Source organism: Natrix helvetica (genome assembly GCF_964273705.1).
Source record: "Natrix helvetica genome assembly, chromosome: Z".
NCBI classification, from domain to species: Eukaryota; Metazoa; Chordata; class Lepidosauria; order Squamata; family Natricidae; genus Natrix; species Natrix helvetica.
The window spans coordinates 37,581,721-37,598,948 of record NC_138554.1 but is presented as its reverse complement, the minus strand read 5'-3'; the positions used below and the strand labels follow the sequence as shown (position 1 = coordinate 37,598,948).

The 17,228-nt window shown below is 38.0% G+C and overlaps 1 protein-coding gene across 1 annotated transcript; it reads left to right on the top strand.

Moving 5' to 3' along the window:
- Positions 1–4,016: 4,016 nt before the first annotated feature.
- On the top strand, positions 4,017–15,935 carry SNRNP70 (small nuclear ribonucleoprotein U1 subunit 70). Its single transcript, XM_081932527.1, has 10 exons — positions 4,017–4,169; positions 5,045–5,201; positions 5,363–5,425; positions 5,611–5,665; positions 5,837–5,901; positions 6,402–6,464; positions 7,353–7,434; positions 13,471–13,572; positions 14,317–14,404; positions 15,063–15,935. Exons 2-10 carry the CDS (start codon positions 5,055–5,057, stop codon positions 15,706–15,708), a joined length of 1,311 nt encoding a protein of 436 aa, XP_081788653.1. The 5' UTR covers positions 4,017–4,169; positions 5,045–5,054; the 3' UTR covers positions 15,709–15,935.
- The last annotated feature ends 1,293 nt before the right edge of the window (positions 15,936–17,228 follow it).

Below are 17,228 nucleotides of genomic sequence, written 5' to 3'. Positions count from 1 at the left end.
ATCTATGGCACACATGCCGCAAGTGGCACACAGAGCCATCTCTCTGGGTACACGAGCCGTCGCCTGTTGCTTTTCCAGGTTACGGTCAGTTGGTCTTCATGTGCATGGGAGCGGTGGAAACCAAAAGAGCAGCTGCCCCGGTGCGCATGTGTGAACCGGGAAGATGAACTTCCAGTTTCCGGCGCCTGCATGCACACCAGCCAGCTGGTCTTTTCAAATGCATGTGTGCCAGAAAGCAGATCATCTTCCTGGCATACATGTGCACACCGGACAGCTGCTTTTCTGGTTTCTAGCATGCATGCATGCTCCTATTTTGGCACTCAGTGCCAAAAAGGTTCGCCAACACTGGTCAATGGAATGAACGCTTGGATATTTGAAATCTTGCAGAGGCTTTTTAAGGATTGACCTGGCTTTATGATCCTACTTTGTGTAATTGCTTGACACCATCACTGATCTTCCAAGGAAATGCTTTTACCTCGTGTTTTTCCCCTTAAAGTGAAAGAATAGGTTTTCCACAACCTTAACAGTACTGGTAAATAAGGAAGATGACCAAAAAATGAAATACATTCTATTGAGCCACCTTCTGGGCCTGCAATGCTGAAGCTTAAGATTAAGAAAATCTGAATGATGCAATCAGAAAAAAGTAAAAAATCAGAAAAAAGTAATTAAATTACTTTTTCAGGATTTTTTATTTTATTTTAAATATTTAGTAGTAATAGTTGTAAGAAAATATTTGATGATAAAAGAGAGAATTTAGTATAAAGGTAAAGGTTCCTGTGCTAGTCGTTCCTGACTCTACGGGGGCAATGCTCATCTCCGTTTCAAAGCCAAAGAGCCAGCGCTGTCCGAAGACGTCTCCGTGGTCATGTGGCCGGCATGACTAAACGCCCCAGGCACACGGAATGCTGTTACCTTCCCACCAACAGTGGCTCCTATTTTTTCTACTTGCATTTTTACATACTTTCAAATTGCTAGGCTTGCAGAAGCTGGAACAAGTAACAGGAGCTCACTCCATTAAGTGGCGCTAGGGATTCGAACCGCCGAACTGTCGACCTTTCTGATCGAAAAGCTCAGCGTCTTATCCATTGAGCCACCACGTCCTTTTTTAGTATATTTAGTATTTATACATTTAGTATATATATTTAGAATTTAGCATACATCAATTAATCATCAGTTGATAAGAATACTACAAAGGATAAGGTAAAGTTCAGGACAAGTTACAACAATGTTGTCAGAAAAAGTATAAAAAGTCAATATGATGATTGTAGCAGTGTGATCAACACACAGTCCCTTTATATGCAGATGTAGAAAAGGGATGACTTTGATCATAGCTTTGATGTAAAATAAGTGCCAGGTTCCAGAAAAAACCTAACCATTTAGTCAGCATGCACAAAGACTATAAATATCAGAAACGATATAGCATTAATTAGCAGGCACAGAAAAGACATTAAGCTTAGCACAGCTCTTTGCTATTTTTTCTATTTTACTAAAGAACAGGCAGCCTTTGAATCAGAGGTGCTTTTACCAATTTTGTTACCTGAAAAGTCCTTCTTCCTGCAAAGTCCATCTTAATCTGAGGCTGAGCAAAAATATTAAACCCTAAATTTTCCATCTTCTCATCCAGTAATTTCTACCTGATTTTAAAAATAAAAGTTAAAAAAAATATTTATCCAATGAAAGACCATAGACTAGAACAACAGAAACGGGAATATTGTAGACATAATCTCCATTGCATTTCACTGTTTATGAAAATGAGTTTAGTATCTGGTATCAGCCTCAGTGAGCTCAGTTAGGCTCACAATTGTGACTTGTGCACACTTTCAATTCTTAATATTCCAAGATAAAGTGGCACGTTTAATTATCAGAGGATTGTGTTCTGACTTGGCAATTTCTGAAGTATTTTTGCCTGTTTTATATGACCCAAGACAGTATTTAATTTGCATAAGGGGCTTTTAAGAGATAAATAGTATCTCAATATTATTTTTATAATTTTGTCAGGAAAGCAGATCTTTCATATCCTCATTAGACTCTGAAAAGCAAGTATAATTGTCTTTCCCAAACACCTTCCCAAAGAAATCTCTTCCTGCTAGTTGACCAATAGTGCCACCTATTGCCAGGCAATTCACTTAAAACAACTCTTTCCTAATATACCAATATATGGTTTCGTTTATACATCAGTTAGAAATTGTCCATCTCCCTCACAGAGTGACTCTGGGCACTATACAAGTAAAAACATAAAAGCTATACATATATTTGGAGGCAATTAAGAATATAATTAAAATTAAAAATACAAGGGAAAGAATTCAATGTGCTAACCAGTTCCATGGGCCCTAAATATGTCAACAGAGCCAAGTCTTCAGACATTTTTGAAGGCCAGGAAAAGTGGGTGTCCATCTCACCTCTAGAGGACAATGTTTCAAAGGGCAAGGGCAATGGCAGGGAAGCCACTCATCTTAGACCAACATTCTAAATGAGATATATTAAAAATAAATATAATTTTATGCAGTTAATAAAGCTTCTGTGAACTAAGATATCAACAAGAAGTATCAATTGGCTTGAGAAACAGAAAGTAAATACAAAAAATGGCCAACCATGTGTATCTATTAAAACAAAAGGGGTTTTGACTTTAAAGAGATTTTATTTTTCTAACTGGTATTCTAAAAATGCTGTGTGCAGCCTTTCCTCTTTTTTTCTTTTTTCTTTTGTGATAATAACAAGAAGTGTTATTCTTGTTATTATATAGGAAGTTTATAAATAGAACTCCAAATGAATTGCTATAAGATTCTATCAATGGAGAGAGATATTGTCATAATACAAACCTGAATGGATTACTGAAGATTATTCTGTCTGTAGTTGTTTTCATGGCGATGTCTATTTCACTTGTTGTATTCTCTTCCATACCTCCTTTGATATTTTTTCTCTAAATAGAATGTATAATTGACATATTTACAGAATTGATCTTTTATATCCGCTTTTTTACAGAACACAACATGGTCACTAAATGAACAGTTATAAGTCAAGAACTACCTGTTTTACTAACATTACATTCTAAAATACGAATTCGGTGTTCCTAAACAGATACTTCTACGCTTGGCATATTTTTTTCCTAATCAGTTAAGTACCAACTTTTAAGCTTCCTTACCCCACTTTCCATAAGCAAGAGGAAGACTGAAAAACATTTTGTTATACTGTATATATACTGTCCTGACACAAACTGCTATGATAGCCCGTTTCCTCGTATTACAGTAATCTAATGGGAAAGTGGCAGATATTTGGCCCCCTCGGTGCTTCTGTCATTCAAGGCAAAATTGATTCGATTTCTTCCTTGGGCAAAGGCAACCAATGCTATCACTAACTATAACCATAACTAAGCTCTCCTTGAATAAGTCACTTAATTCAGTTACTTAAATCACTTGTTAATTCACACAAAACTAGAGAAGTCAGGAGTAATGCTGTCCCAGACTCTGCCACAAGGGAACGAAGAATAAGCCAACTAGATAAATAGATCATTACAAAAACTGGCAAGACTTTAGACCTGAACCTTGACGTGTAACAATCCGAGGCAACCTTCCATAGCTGGCTGGATATCCGGGATCCAATACTACGGGAGAACATCGGGTCAGAGGAAGCTTTCCATTCCTTGATTATTTATTACAGAAATGCTAACGCAGATTCATACTCCTATAACATTTTAGCTAGCACTGTTAATAAGGTAATTTAGCAATTTAGCTTTCCTCTTGGACCAGCGTAGCTGTTTTTGTAAAAGCCTCAATAATAAACAATTAAAATGGGTTTTATTGATTTGGTTGCAAGCTACAAATCAAATATCGGGAAAGTCGCACAGGATTTCCGGTTGCCATCACTGAATCAATGCCCAATTCTGACAGCTCGGACCAATCCTTTATCACCACTGACTGGCGTACATGTTTACATCTATAGACCAAGATAATGTACTAGGAAAGACTACTTTCTTCCCCACCGCCCGTGCGCGGATTGATCAGGTGACGGCAACGAATCAAGAACCGACGCGTAAGGATTCAAGGGTGGTGATGGGGCATCGATCCAAGCATGCGCAGGTTGTGCGCCCAGTAGGCCCAGCCTGAGGCGGCGGGAGTCGCCGAACAGCGGACAGAGATCATCGAGGGTCACGACGGCTAGTGAGACACAAAGTGCGTCCGGGAAGCGCGTCTAGGCTATTGTTTCGTGAGAACCGGGGCAAGGCCGTTTTCTGTCTCATTCATACGGAATGGAGATGAGGGGATTGCTTGGGAATAATAAGGCCGGGGTGCGGGAGGTGTTGCTGATAGCGAGAGATCTAAGGGCAGTGATTTTGCGCAGCCTCTCGAGGGGGGAAGGCCTGCTACCGAAGGGAGGAGGAGGAAGGAGGGAGACGAGCTTGAGGTTGTGGGCTAAAAGGGGAGGGGGGGCTGACGTCTTTGCGCGCACACGTTAGAGCAAGTAAGAGGTCCAAGGGACTGCTGGGATAACAACGGCAGCAGCCGCAACAATCGGAAGCACGCGCGCTGCTTGGGTTCCAAAGCTCGCGCACGTTGCCTTCTTGCAACGGCAGATGTCGCGTGTTTGACATTCCTCCAACCCTGTTACCGCTGCGGGTTGTTCAGCAGAGGCGAGTTGGCCCATGAGGTGGAACCAGAGCTTGAATACTGTAGCGGTTTGTACCAATTCCTACTCTAGGAGGGACTTTTCAGAAGCTGCCCAATTGCACTATAGAGGACAGTCTGATTTGGACCATCCTTCTGGGATTTTTCCCCCATGTCAAATAGTACATATGATGGAGTACTGAAGAAAAGCAATTTTCCACTTGCCATTTCAAAAAAAATAGAACTTTCAGGATACTAAAGTATCTATGAGTAGCAACAAAGTGCAAACTGGAGATATCCCACAAAACATGTCAACTGTTGACTATTTTTACCCTGTTGCAGGCAGATGTTTTTATATATAAAACATCAGGGATCCAGATCCATTGATTAGTTGCTGCCATTCTTTTTTCAAGCTTACTGATTTTTTTCTTTTTACATGACAGGTGTTTCAAGATGACGCAGTTCCTGCCCCCAAATTTGTTAGCGCTATTTGCGCCCCGTGATCCTATACCCTATCTGCCGCCTTTAGAAAAATTGCCCCATGAGAAACATCATAATCAGCCATACAGTGGTATTGCTCCCTACATCCGTGAGTTTGAAGTAAGTCCAGTATTATTGGTCTTGACTATCTTTGGCTTGTTGTTACTGGAATATTGGCTAATGCTTGTGGGGTCAGAATGAACTGCTGTAGCAATTACTTCCTCAGCATCTTGTCTTTTAATTAAATATTCAGAGTTATTACAAAAGTGCTTCTCTTTTAGGACCCACGTGATGCTCCCCCACCAACTCGTGCAGAGACACGGGAGGAACGGATGGAACGGAAGGTATGTTAAAGCACACAGTTAAATGTGAGGTATATCAATATTTGCTCTGATCCAAGTTCTGAAAATAGATTTAAGGAGAAGGATGTTGAACAGTTGAACCTTGTAGGATTCAGTTATCTTTCATGAGAATACACTTAAAAACAAGATAAACATTTCATATGTTTTCTTGATCCCTTTCATTGCAGAGGCGAGAGAAGATTGAACGCCGACAGCAGGAGGTTGAAAGTGAATTGAAGATGTGTAAGTGAGACACAGTATAAAGTTATGAAAAAGTTTTAAGTTTATTATTAACTTAAAGCTAATAGCAGTCCATTTAATTAAAAATGAGACCTGGCACTTGTGAAAAAAAGATAAGTAGAAGTATATTTTTCTCATTTCTCCTCTAATTTGATTCATTATCTCTTCATTTAGGGGATCCACATAATGATCCCAATGCTCAAGGAGATGCCTTCAAGACACTTTTTGTGGCCCGAGTTGTAAGTTATTTCTCTCTCCTTCTATCAGTGCTTGGATTAAAATACATATAAACAACTTGCTACTTGCACTCTTACTGAGCTCCAAATATTATTACTGCCAGTCCCATGCAATCTAGTTGATAACTTGTTGGGAAATGGGGGAAGTTCAGTTATTTTGTCACAGTTTGGAAACCAATGCAGCTGAGATTGGTCAAAGACAGGATAGGATTAATTTTATTACTCCCCTAATTCCATTCCCAAATTTATCAACTTTCCAAGAAAAAAATTGATAGCAGTGGTGGGAGAAGTAATTTCTGGGGTGAAGAGGGATTTCTTTCCATTCCAGTTGGTAGAAAATATAATGCTGAGGTTTGCCATACATTCAGTTTATTGTATAAACTGACAATGTTTACAAGAGCTGTTGAGGTACCAGATGAAATGAACTGTTTCTTTAATAATCCTAGAGAGGTATATTTTGCTTTCCATAAGTTTTATCTCTGCACTTCCTACTTATTTTCCAGAATTACGATACAACAGAGTCCAAATTGAGGCGGGAGTTTGAAGTCTATGGGCCTATCAAAAGAGTGAGTAATTTAGATCAGTTCTCCAGAAGACACATTACAATGAAAAATGTTTTGAGCATCTTTTGTACTCATAGTCTAAGTTAAGATAATATTCCTGTTTAACATTTAACATTCCTGGTTTTGATTTCTAAAGGGAAGGAATTTGTGTTTTCTTTTCATATAAAAACATAAAGGAATTTCAGAAGAAATGTAAAGTAAGGGGATGCACTATAGTTTTTGGGTCCTTAATCTCAAAAATCTAAAATGTGCAAAGGCAATACCAGCTGAAGTTTCAGACAACATAAACAAAACTCAGGAAAAGGAGGTAACTATCATAAGGAATCTTCCTGTGGAAATACCCAGATAAATCGGAATAATAATAATAAAGAATAGCTTACCCAGATAAATGAACAACAATAATAAAGAAAGATATCTTAAAAGGGGATGCTGTTTTTTTCCCCAACATTCCCTGGTAATCTCTGAAGTGATGGGATTCTTCAGAGTGGTTTTTTGGGGGGGAACTCAAATGGAGATAAATAGAAGGTGTCAGATAGGCACGTAAAGTTTCAGGTTTGATGGGTAGATTTTTTTAAATATTTGTGCATGGCTGAGAAGCAAGATTGGGTGTAAATTAGGGTTACACACACCAACACTCACATTTGAAGTAATCAGTTTGTCTCTTAATATCTTCAGACTCTTAAAAACATTTTGTAGCACTTTGCTGTTGCAGAACCCTACAAAACTGTCAAAATGTAAATAATAGATGTATAAGAAGTAAAAGATGCTGGTAAAATTGGTGAAATTTTCAGTGAACCACTTGAAATTCAATATGATCTTCAAGTTGAAAGAAAGACTGCTATCATATGGTCTTCATTGAGTCTATATGCCTGCTTAATTATTCTTTTCTAGATCTACATGGTATACAATAAGCATTCCGGCAAGCCACGTGGCTACGCCTTCATTGAATATGAACATGAACGTGACATGCACTGTAAGTCCTTTTATGGGATGATCTAAACCTTTTCTATATGCATATTTTAAACTAAATTATTATAAAAGCATGAATTTTTTAAAAACACCGTTAATATTTTAAGCCCTTAAGTTATTTGAGGGCCTGGGTTTCCCCCAACAGGTAAGTACAAAGTGGGGGAGCCTAGTTTGGTTTGGCGAGCACTCAAGTTCCGTTAATGTCATTCAGATAGTATTTCAAGAGATTTTTATGATCAGATCAACAAAGTAATCTAAAAGGAAGGAAGGAAATTTTTATCCCCTTCTCAACAGATTTCATAATTCATGGATGATACTGTACTAGATCTTTCTTGTTGTAGGAAAGGTCTTTCTTTTGGGAGCAACCCTTTTATTCTTTATCTAGTTTTGGAAAAATCAAATTAACGTAGCTGGGGTGCCGCAAATTTAATATGTGTGCTAAAGTAACAGGCAACAGTTCCTCTCCTTATCTTCTAAATTCCTACGTATTTGGGATGGATCCCTGTAAACTAAGGGTGGGCAACTAGTCTTGTCAACATCTTCTGGGGCAGTCTATAGTTATGCTTGAATTATCGGTCCCAGGAAAAGTTGCCCCTGCGTTCTGAACTGTTGCCCATTCTTTTATGTTTTTTTTTTAATTTTTAAAGAGGGAGAATGAATGCTATGAAGAAGTTCTTCTTCTGAAGCAAGTGTAACTTTGACCTGAAGTTGTGTTTTGAAAAGATGCTTTTGTTGAGAGGCTGTTGTGAGCGGGTTGTATTAATTCTGTGTTCTTATTGTCACTGCAGCCACCTTTCTGATGGCTATTGCCACTGCTGGCTTGCAGCTGATCCTTATGCTTCCCCTTTACAACATCTCATTGTATGGTTGGTATAAGGGTTTGTATAATTGGTAAGAACCTCAGTACCCAACACACTTCTATACACAAGCCAGGTCAAAGGCAGATGGTAGATAATATGGTTGAGATGTGGGTGGGGGGAAGGAAGGAATCTATTTCTCTTTTGGTTTCTATACAACTGTCTTGTTGAATAGAAAGAGAAAAAGAAATAGGTTCCTCATGATCTATGTTAGTTATACATTGTTCAGTCTGGATTAAAGGAGAGGGAGGGAACAACAGGGCAGCCATTTGTAGCATAACTCAAATATCCTGAGTGAATCCTCCCTCCTTAAGTCACACATATGCCATTTTATAGTCTTTATAATCTATGGACTATGGATTGGGGAGAGAAATAGGCAGAATCTGTTTTGAAGAAATAAAAATGCTTATTTTTTTGGGTGACATATGAAACTGGTAGAGTATATTTCATATTGCCTAATCCAAAATAAATATTTCTTCTTAATCAAATTCTAATTGGATTGTGTCCATGTTAAACTAGGTAAATCCATAGTTTGCCATGCCATCCAAAATTCTAACGTAAGGTCCACAAAATAAACAGAGTTCCCATCTGACTGAGTTAATTCTTCAGAAAAACACAGACAAAACTAAAAAATTACTCCAAAGCACATAAAATATGTGACAGTAGCATTATAATTTAACATGATTAATTACCTGATCATTCAAAGTCACTGAGGGTATATCTTCATAGAAATAAATATCAGCATTTGCACAATTTCTATAGTGCTTTCTTGGTTAACATAAATATTTTGTCATCTACTTGCACAAAACAAAAATCTTTAACGCTGTCATTTTAAAAACAAGACAAACTATGGAGTTCGTGCATCTTGCTGTTAAATTTACTATTCTCCTAGAAACACTAATTACCTGGGAGGAATGGCTAATAGTAGCTGGGTTTGAAGGACAGATTAATTTAAATGGAAGTTGGCAGTCATATATGAGTGTTTTTTTTATACACTGTATGATACCTAGCTTGAGTGAACATGTTCCTAAAATCTTTAAAGTTGCATTTAAATCATGAACACATTCTTTTCAGTTGCTAGATTATTTGCATATGAAATACTAAAAGATCTAGTTTTATCCTTTGAATTCTATATTTAGAAAATTACTTATCTATGTAGATATTTTAGAGTAGATACAGCCTATTTTTTGATTAAACTTGGGATAGATAAACTCAAAATGTCATAAAATGCACAGATCAGCTAATATGTGTTTCTTAGGAGGGAGTTCATATTTTAGCATGTGTTCTGAACTTTCAGTTGATTTGAAGCAATACTGAGGATATCTGAGTTATGCTTTCAGTAAATTAATGGGCAATTGTACTTTAAAGTCTAACTTGGGGCACAAAGCTAAGTAAGTGGATTTTCTTTAGCTACCCCCTGGTATGGCTTGTCAAGGCCATAATGAACCTTTAAGCGGGACATGGTTGGGATGTCTGCCTCAACAGAGATTCTAACTTATTGTTCCCTTAAATAAGGGTTTCCACATGAAAGCAGGCAACTATATCACTGTTGCTGGGTTCCTGGATAATGGTAGTGAGGGCATTTCAGACACATCACACATTTCTTGCTGTTTTTTCTTGTATCTTTTTTTCTGTCTGGCTTCTTTAGCTTAGCTCTTTTAATTGTGTAGCATTCAGAGTTTTCCATTCTGCCTGAAGGAGGCTACAGCTAGGAATGTCAAGAAAGCTCATGGCTAACATTCAGGATTTATTTGGCCTCCCTGAATTTGTAGTTGTAAGGGTATCTTCTGTTAGATATATTCAGTCACTGGAATTGGGATTTTAAAATTTAGGAATTAAATGGGGCCATTATCAGCTTAACTTTTCCAAATCAAAACGCTATCTAGAAATGTCTTTCCCAGCCTTAAATCTTCTGGATATATAAGATTACCATTCTTATTATTCCCAGAGTATTCTTTTGGGGAATTATTCTAATCCTTATTGTTAGGAACTATTTGGAAAGACTGACCAAAGCAAAGACAAGACAAAATGGTGAATTCTAAAAACTGACAAACATTCTTCATCTTAATTTTGTATTAAGATACTATTGAGTTGTTAACATGAACAGTCCCAACTCCGAAAATTAGTTGCTAGCCCCTGAATCCAGGAAAAAAGTTTTATCTTTGAATCCCCCATAGGCAACTCCCCCTCCCCCCACACTATTTGTGATATCAGTATTGAGCTGTAAATCATATAGTGTGATCAGTTTACATTGCTCCCTTGAGGGACTATCTAAAAATTAAGTCCTCATGGAACCTTTCAATTCTATAGTTTTCCTTATTCAGACCAGATAACCAGCTGTGGTAATTCTGAAAAATATGTAAATTGTCATAACAATCTCCCTAAAAAGACCATGTATTTCTTGCATATTTATTTGTTTTCATAAAATATGCCTTCCAATAAAACATATAAAAGAAGTGAAAATCAAATATCTCTTCCCTTATTATTTCTCCCCCTTGATGCTTACATATAAGTATATGGAAATTGGAAGAATTACAAGAATTTCTCTTTTGAGGATGGGATTTCTGTGTTAAAAATGAATGTTTCATCTCATCTTTTGGAAGACAGGTGGCTGACCTCTAAGTTAAGGCAATAATTTGAGGTTCCAATTTAGTATTCAGAAGCTTGGAATTATAAATTTACTGCCATTAGTAGAATATAAGGGCTTTGAAAATAACTTTTCCGGCCTAATTGTATGTAAATCAGATAATAGTTGCCCCCTTCATTCCATTTAGTATTGTTCCTATCCCATCAGAAGTCTGAAGTTCTGAAAAAATCAGAGGTGGTTTTTATGATAGGCCTGTTCTGCTTTATATAAAATGTTCTAGAAGGTAAGATTCAGTACAGAGGGTGGTTTCAGGTAAGCATGCTGCAATTCTTCTTGCCTCGGACTGACCTCTTCATTGGAAAAGGCCCAGCTTCATCTCCTTTCTACAATAAAATGGTGGTGAATTAGTGACTCTGGTCTATTGGCTACCCTATCTGGAGAGGAGCCATGAATTTAACTTCGTTTGTAACAGAGGATGGTGTATCATCGTGTCCAACATCAAGCTTGACTGATTCTCAGCCTGATGAGTGTCTTCAAAATGCAGAATGACCTTAACTATGGGAAACAGTTTGGTGATGACAATTCAGTCAAGTTCCATATTTCAAAATTCCCTTTTTTTAATGGCGGAGGGAGGATGACAGATTGTTGGGAAATGGATCTCTCATCAAAGCTTGTCTGAGTAAACTAGACAAGGTAAAAATGTTCTCAGGGATAAGATGCTAGAGTTAGTATTTATTTTCATAAAGGCTTTTGCCCAAAACTATTCTTTTCAACGTTTTTCTGAAGTAATGTTTTTTCTCACTATATATTAAATACATTTCTTTGAGAATTGCCATCCCCCAAGAGGAGATGGGGAAAAGCATTTATGCTTTATTTCTATGTGAACATTTCAGATGAGAATTTTTTTTGTATTTTGTTTATGTGTCCCATGAGTTCATTTTCTTCAGTATGTGTATAGCTTTGCAAACCCTATTATTTTTAAAAGTTTGTGAGTTTTTAAAACCAGCCACAAATATTTCTCTTGCAATTTTGTACAAAACTCTTTTCTTTCTAGTCTGAGACATTTTAATTAAGCCATTACATTTTAATAAATATCCCCCACCCCCCAAAAAGTTAAAGAATCATTATGATTATTTCTCAAGGCTACAAGTAGTTTGATAGCCAAACACTTTTGGTACATTTTCTTAATTATCTGAAGTTGAAAACTATTTTATTTTCCTTAAAAGGAAATATTTCTGAAATGTCTAGGTTGGATATTTAACTTCATCTAGTACTTATTTATGTGGCTTCTGTCATACTTACAATTCATTGCCACATATAAATGGCTTCTGTAGGTTTGGAGCTGTAGGGTGAGACTTCTAAGGCTTATGAGGACCCCTAAAGGATGAAATGTACCTAAGCTCTTAAAAGATTTTATCTAGTTTGGTGAAATGGATTGAGAATGGGGGAACTGGGCAGGGGCTGGCAGGGGGGGGGGGATATGAGTGTCCGACTTCTGCTGCTGAGACAGGTAAGGCAGGGAAGGTCGGCTCAGCAGCTAAAATGCAAAACCCAAAATATCGCCCCAGCCGGGGGCGCCCGGGAAGGGGGGAGCTGCGCCTCGGGCCCCAGCGCTAGCAGCCCGATACAGTGAGTTTGAGGAGTTAAAAGTTGCAATGGTTTTGTAAGTAGTTTCTCCAGGTAAATGCTTTTATTTCCTTATTACATATTAGCTGAACTTGCCCTACCCTTCCTTTAGCAAGTTGCTTCAGAATATTTCCCTTCCCTAAAAAATAACAGAGATTTGCAACTGGGTGATAGTGACAAGGGTGGTATAGAAGGATAAAGTGGGTTGGGTCTCTTAAGGGAGGGTACCAGCCAGTTCCTGTAGAGGATTCATACTCTAATTCTTTGGTGCATATTTTTACCAGTCAAATCTTCCACTACCTCTGTAACTAGAAGAAAAATCTATTTCTCTTTTCACTTCCCCTTTTCCTTGAGCTATTGTTCAGTTTAACCACAGAAGCTCTTGCTTTGAGTAAGTGATTTGGCCTAGTTTTTTTGGGACTGGCTGGTTGGGGATACTATTAAAAGAAAAGTAGATCCTGGCTCACCCTAAAGTGAGCTGGAAGGATTTGATGAAGGAATTGTTTTTACCCAGACTTTTTTCCTCTGGGAAAATGATGAATGTAATGTGAATGTCTTGACTGCTCAATAACATTTCCTTTTTTTGCAGCAGTAGAGTCTGGGTTGAGGGATTGCATTATGGGATGGAACTGGGCTTGCTCCACAATCTGAAGGATTTATAGCTGTTGATTTACACCAGTTTACTTTTGAGATATGCTCGCTACTTCCATTATTTTGCAGTAATGTAGATTTCGTTCCCTGCAAGCATACTATTTGGGTGTCGTCCTAGAAACTTTAGGCAAAAGTTCCCAAACCAGGTGTGGAGCAATCCCTTATCTAAGTAATCATTGGAGCCATAGGAGCTGCCTCTCCGAATCTTTTTCATATGATTAGTTTTGGGGGAGGGTGGGCTTGTTTATGTACATTGTAGATAATGGCAATTCCATTTGCCCTTCCCTTTCCCCTGGATATTCCTCCTAATCTATTGCAGCGGCATACAAGCACGCCGATGGGAAAAAAATTGATGGCAGGCGAGTGCTGGTGGATGTAGAGAGAGGACGGACGGTGAAGGGATGGCGCCCACGTAGACTTGGTAAGCATGTGGAAAAGCATTACATCAAAGACATATGCTCTAATTGATTCCAAATGCTATTTTTTAAAAAAATATAAATAATGTACAGTGTGTAGTTCATCCTCCCACATTAAGTTGTTCATATTTATTAAAGGAGCAAGTTTAGAAAATGATAAATAAAATTCAATACAATGAAGGGCAAGGAAATTAGTATTTTTTTCTAAAAAAAAAAAACCTTGCATAGTATTATCAGCAGATTCAACCCAAGTAAATGATTTATTCTAATTAGGCTTTTGTTAAGCTATATTAAGGTACTTTTTGATACACTCAGACATTAAGCCATAATTTGGACTGTGCTTTGTGGAATAAATTGTAATACTTTGGATTTTACTTAGCCCAAGCCGTGAGTGGGCTGGTACTTCATATTAAGCAAAACCAAACTTCGTTATGGCTTAGCATTAAATGTTAACCAATATTTACAAGACATTTTCTTCTTGATTCTTCTGCATTAAACAGGATTCCCTTTTCTTAACTTTTTCTCCTGCTTCCAAGATGAATTATTTTATTGTATATATAATTCAGATGCTTTGAGTAGCTTAAATTTGAATATCTGATAAGGCTGTTTCCACAAAATGTCTAAATTAAACTAAACTGAATAAGGACTCCTGCATGGGAATATGTTTTCTACTAATTCTATCACATTTTAACGAGGTCAGCTTCCAAAAAGAGAACACAAGTTGAAATAACTTTTTTTTTCATACATAGGTGGCGGTCTCGGTGGTACTCGACGGGGAGGTGCTGACGTAAATATAAGACATTCAGGTCGAGATGACACTTCTCGGTATGATGAACGGTAAGCCAGAATGTATTGGGATAAAATAGGATGGTGTTTCTACCATCATTCCTGATCTTAAGAGGTTAACTGTGTTTCCTTGTGAAAGTAACAGAAGAAAAAACAGTCTGTTTGGTGTAGTGGTTAAGATACCAGGTTAGAAAGCAGAAAATTGCATTCTAATCCCACCATAAGCATGAAAGCTGACTGGGTGACTGGGTCAGTCACTTTCTCTCTCAATCAATCCATATTTTAAGGTTGTTGACATGTTCATTGCCTCGAGTTATTTATAAAAATAATAAAGGCAAGATAAAAAAATTGAATAACTGATTGCTTTTTTAAAAAATTTTATGTAATTCCAGCTACATGTTAAGAGGGTCCACAAAGCTGATAGTGAGAAGGAATCATCTGATATTTAAAATTTGAGGATTCTAAATTGAAGTAGAAAGTCTTTTATTTGGTTAAAAAAATACATATGTACAGATTGAATAGATAGTATTTTTTTACGGTTCTTAGAAATACAGTATATTTGTGATTTCATTCAAAGTCTGTTGATCACAATGGATAGTTTCAATTTTCCTTAATGAAGAAAGTAGATTGTATTGCTGGTATTGTGTGCTCAGCCTGATAGCTTTTTCATTATACTTGGGTGATGCTTATTTTACCTTGGTTCTCTCAGGGATAGGGACCGTGAACGTGAACGTGATCGCCGAGACCGCAGCCGAGACCGGGACAAGGAGCGGGAACGCCGTCGCAGCAGATCCCGGGAACGCAGGAGGCGAACACGGAGCCGAGAGAAAGAGGAGCGAAAACGCAGCCGGGAACGGAGCAAGGATAAAGACCGTGAACGTAAACGTCGAAGTCGTTCTAGAGATCGCAAACGAGATCGGGACCGGGACAGAGAAAAGAAGGAGGAAGTGCCAGAAGTGGGAGAAGCCCAGCCTGATGAGGCTGTTGTTGGCGAGATAGGTGTAGATGGGGTGGAGGTGAAGCCTGAAGGGGAAGAGAAAGGGAGAGAGAGGGAGAGGGATAGAGAGAGAGAGAGAGATCGTCGGCGTGGTCATCGTGACAAAGACAGAGACAGGGATCGTGATAGAGAGCGCCGACGTGATAGGGATAGAGATAGAGACAGGGATCGTGAACACAAGCGTGAGAGGGCTGAACGGGGTGGAGAAAAACGGGAGGAGAGGGGGCAGGACAATGGGATGGGAGGAGCATTGGAGGAAACCAGTCAGGATATGTTCCTGGACCAAGAATCCATACAATCAGCTGATGGCTACTTATCTACTGAAAATGGATACATAATGGAGCCCCCTCTGGAGTGATGAATGGAGACTCTTCCTTGTCCAGCCAGGTGAGGCTCTGCTTCCCAGGCTGCTAGCCAACGAGGCTCTGTCAACCAGTTGAGGTAACTGATTTTAACTGGTTTTGTTTAGAAGGGTAAGTGTTTCAGGTCTGTTTGTCCCATTCCATTTCTCCTTAACATGTAACTTTCCATCCTTGTGTATTTGGATATTTTTGTTTAAACAATAAAGTGTTCAAATGTTTTCTTCTTTGTGTGCAGTGTATATGATATTGGGATAATAGGAGAGGTGCTTTGCTGATTCTCAATTACTAGTAAGTGGGAGATTGGTTAGAGGTGTTTGGTAATATACCAAACTGCTGCTGAAAACACTGATAATCAGCGATCCAGGGTTTTACTTGTGGGAGAGAGGGAGGCTGGAGCAGGAAGCAGCAAGTAGAAAAGCATCAAAAGGTAATGAAAAAGTTCAGTTGTGTGCCCTTACTAGCTGGTTGCACCTCACAATTTAAGTGCATTTTTAGAGCTTATTTGATCTAATTCTGCATTTTAAAACCTATTTTACCTTGCTCAATCTATATACTTAGGAAAGGGATACACAAGAAATTAGGATGCAAAACTTATTTTCAGTTACTGGGCATGGTATGCTTTTAGCATATAAGATTTTGCATTATATCTCTGTTTTTTTCAAACACATGGTTGGAGTCCCAAAGCCTAGAAGCTTCTTATTTAATTATGAAGTGAAAGATTCTACAGGGAACAAAACTGAATATAAAACGCCTTTGAATGAATCTTGACTCCTGGTGACTGAGCAAGAACACTTAGTTTTTGGCAATGTTTTTGGATATCTTGGCTCCCATGAAATTCACAACTTTCCATGAACCTATATTGGTAGTTAAAAACTAAAATGTAGGTTTTGGTACAAAATTGTCTGGAAAATTGTCAGGATTGAATTACAACAATAGAAAACCACAAGCAAAATGTTTTTTTCATTGAAGGCAAATAGAGTGATGCTCAACGGAGGTTATGCTTCCAAGCCCTCAGCTTCTCTGCTTCCACTTATATAACACCCAATACTGAAAGGGAGTCCATGCTTATTTCACAAAACAGTCACTCCAATATGATTTAAATGATGGGCAAGTTCTTGCAAGCAAATATAGCAAACGAAATACAGCAATTGTATTTGGGCCTGAAAGGGAAAAATTGAGAACAAAACAGTATGTTAAGAGAAATGTATGCAGGAACTAAGGGGAAGAAGATCTTCGTTGGTTTGCACATGAACTTTTTTCATAATAGGGTTAGATTTTTAAATAAATTTACTGGATTAAAGTTATTGACTTCTTGGAGAATTGAATCCAATTCTGTGACCTCCATCACACCACCACAGGAATCTTGATTTGTTTGCCCATGCATACTTTTATATGATATGCAAAGGCATTTTTTCATGATTAAACTATAGTCTCTGCTACATGATAGTAATGTTCTATTAACGATAAGAGTCTTCTTCAAATAGAACTTGACTCCTAGTGAATTGGGAACACATGT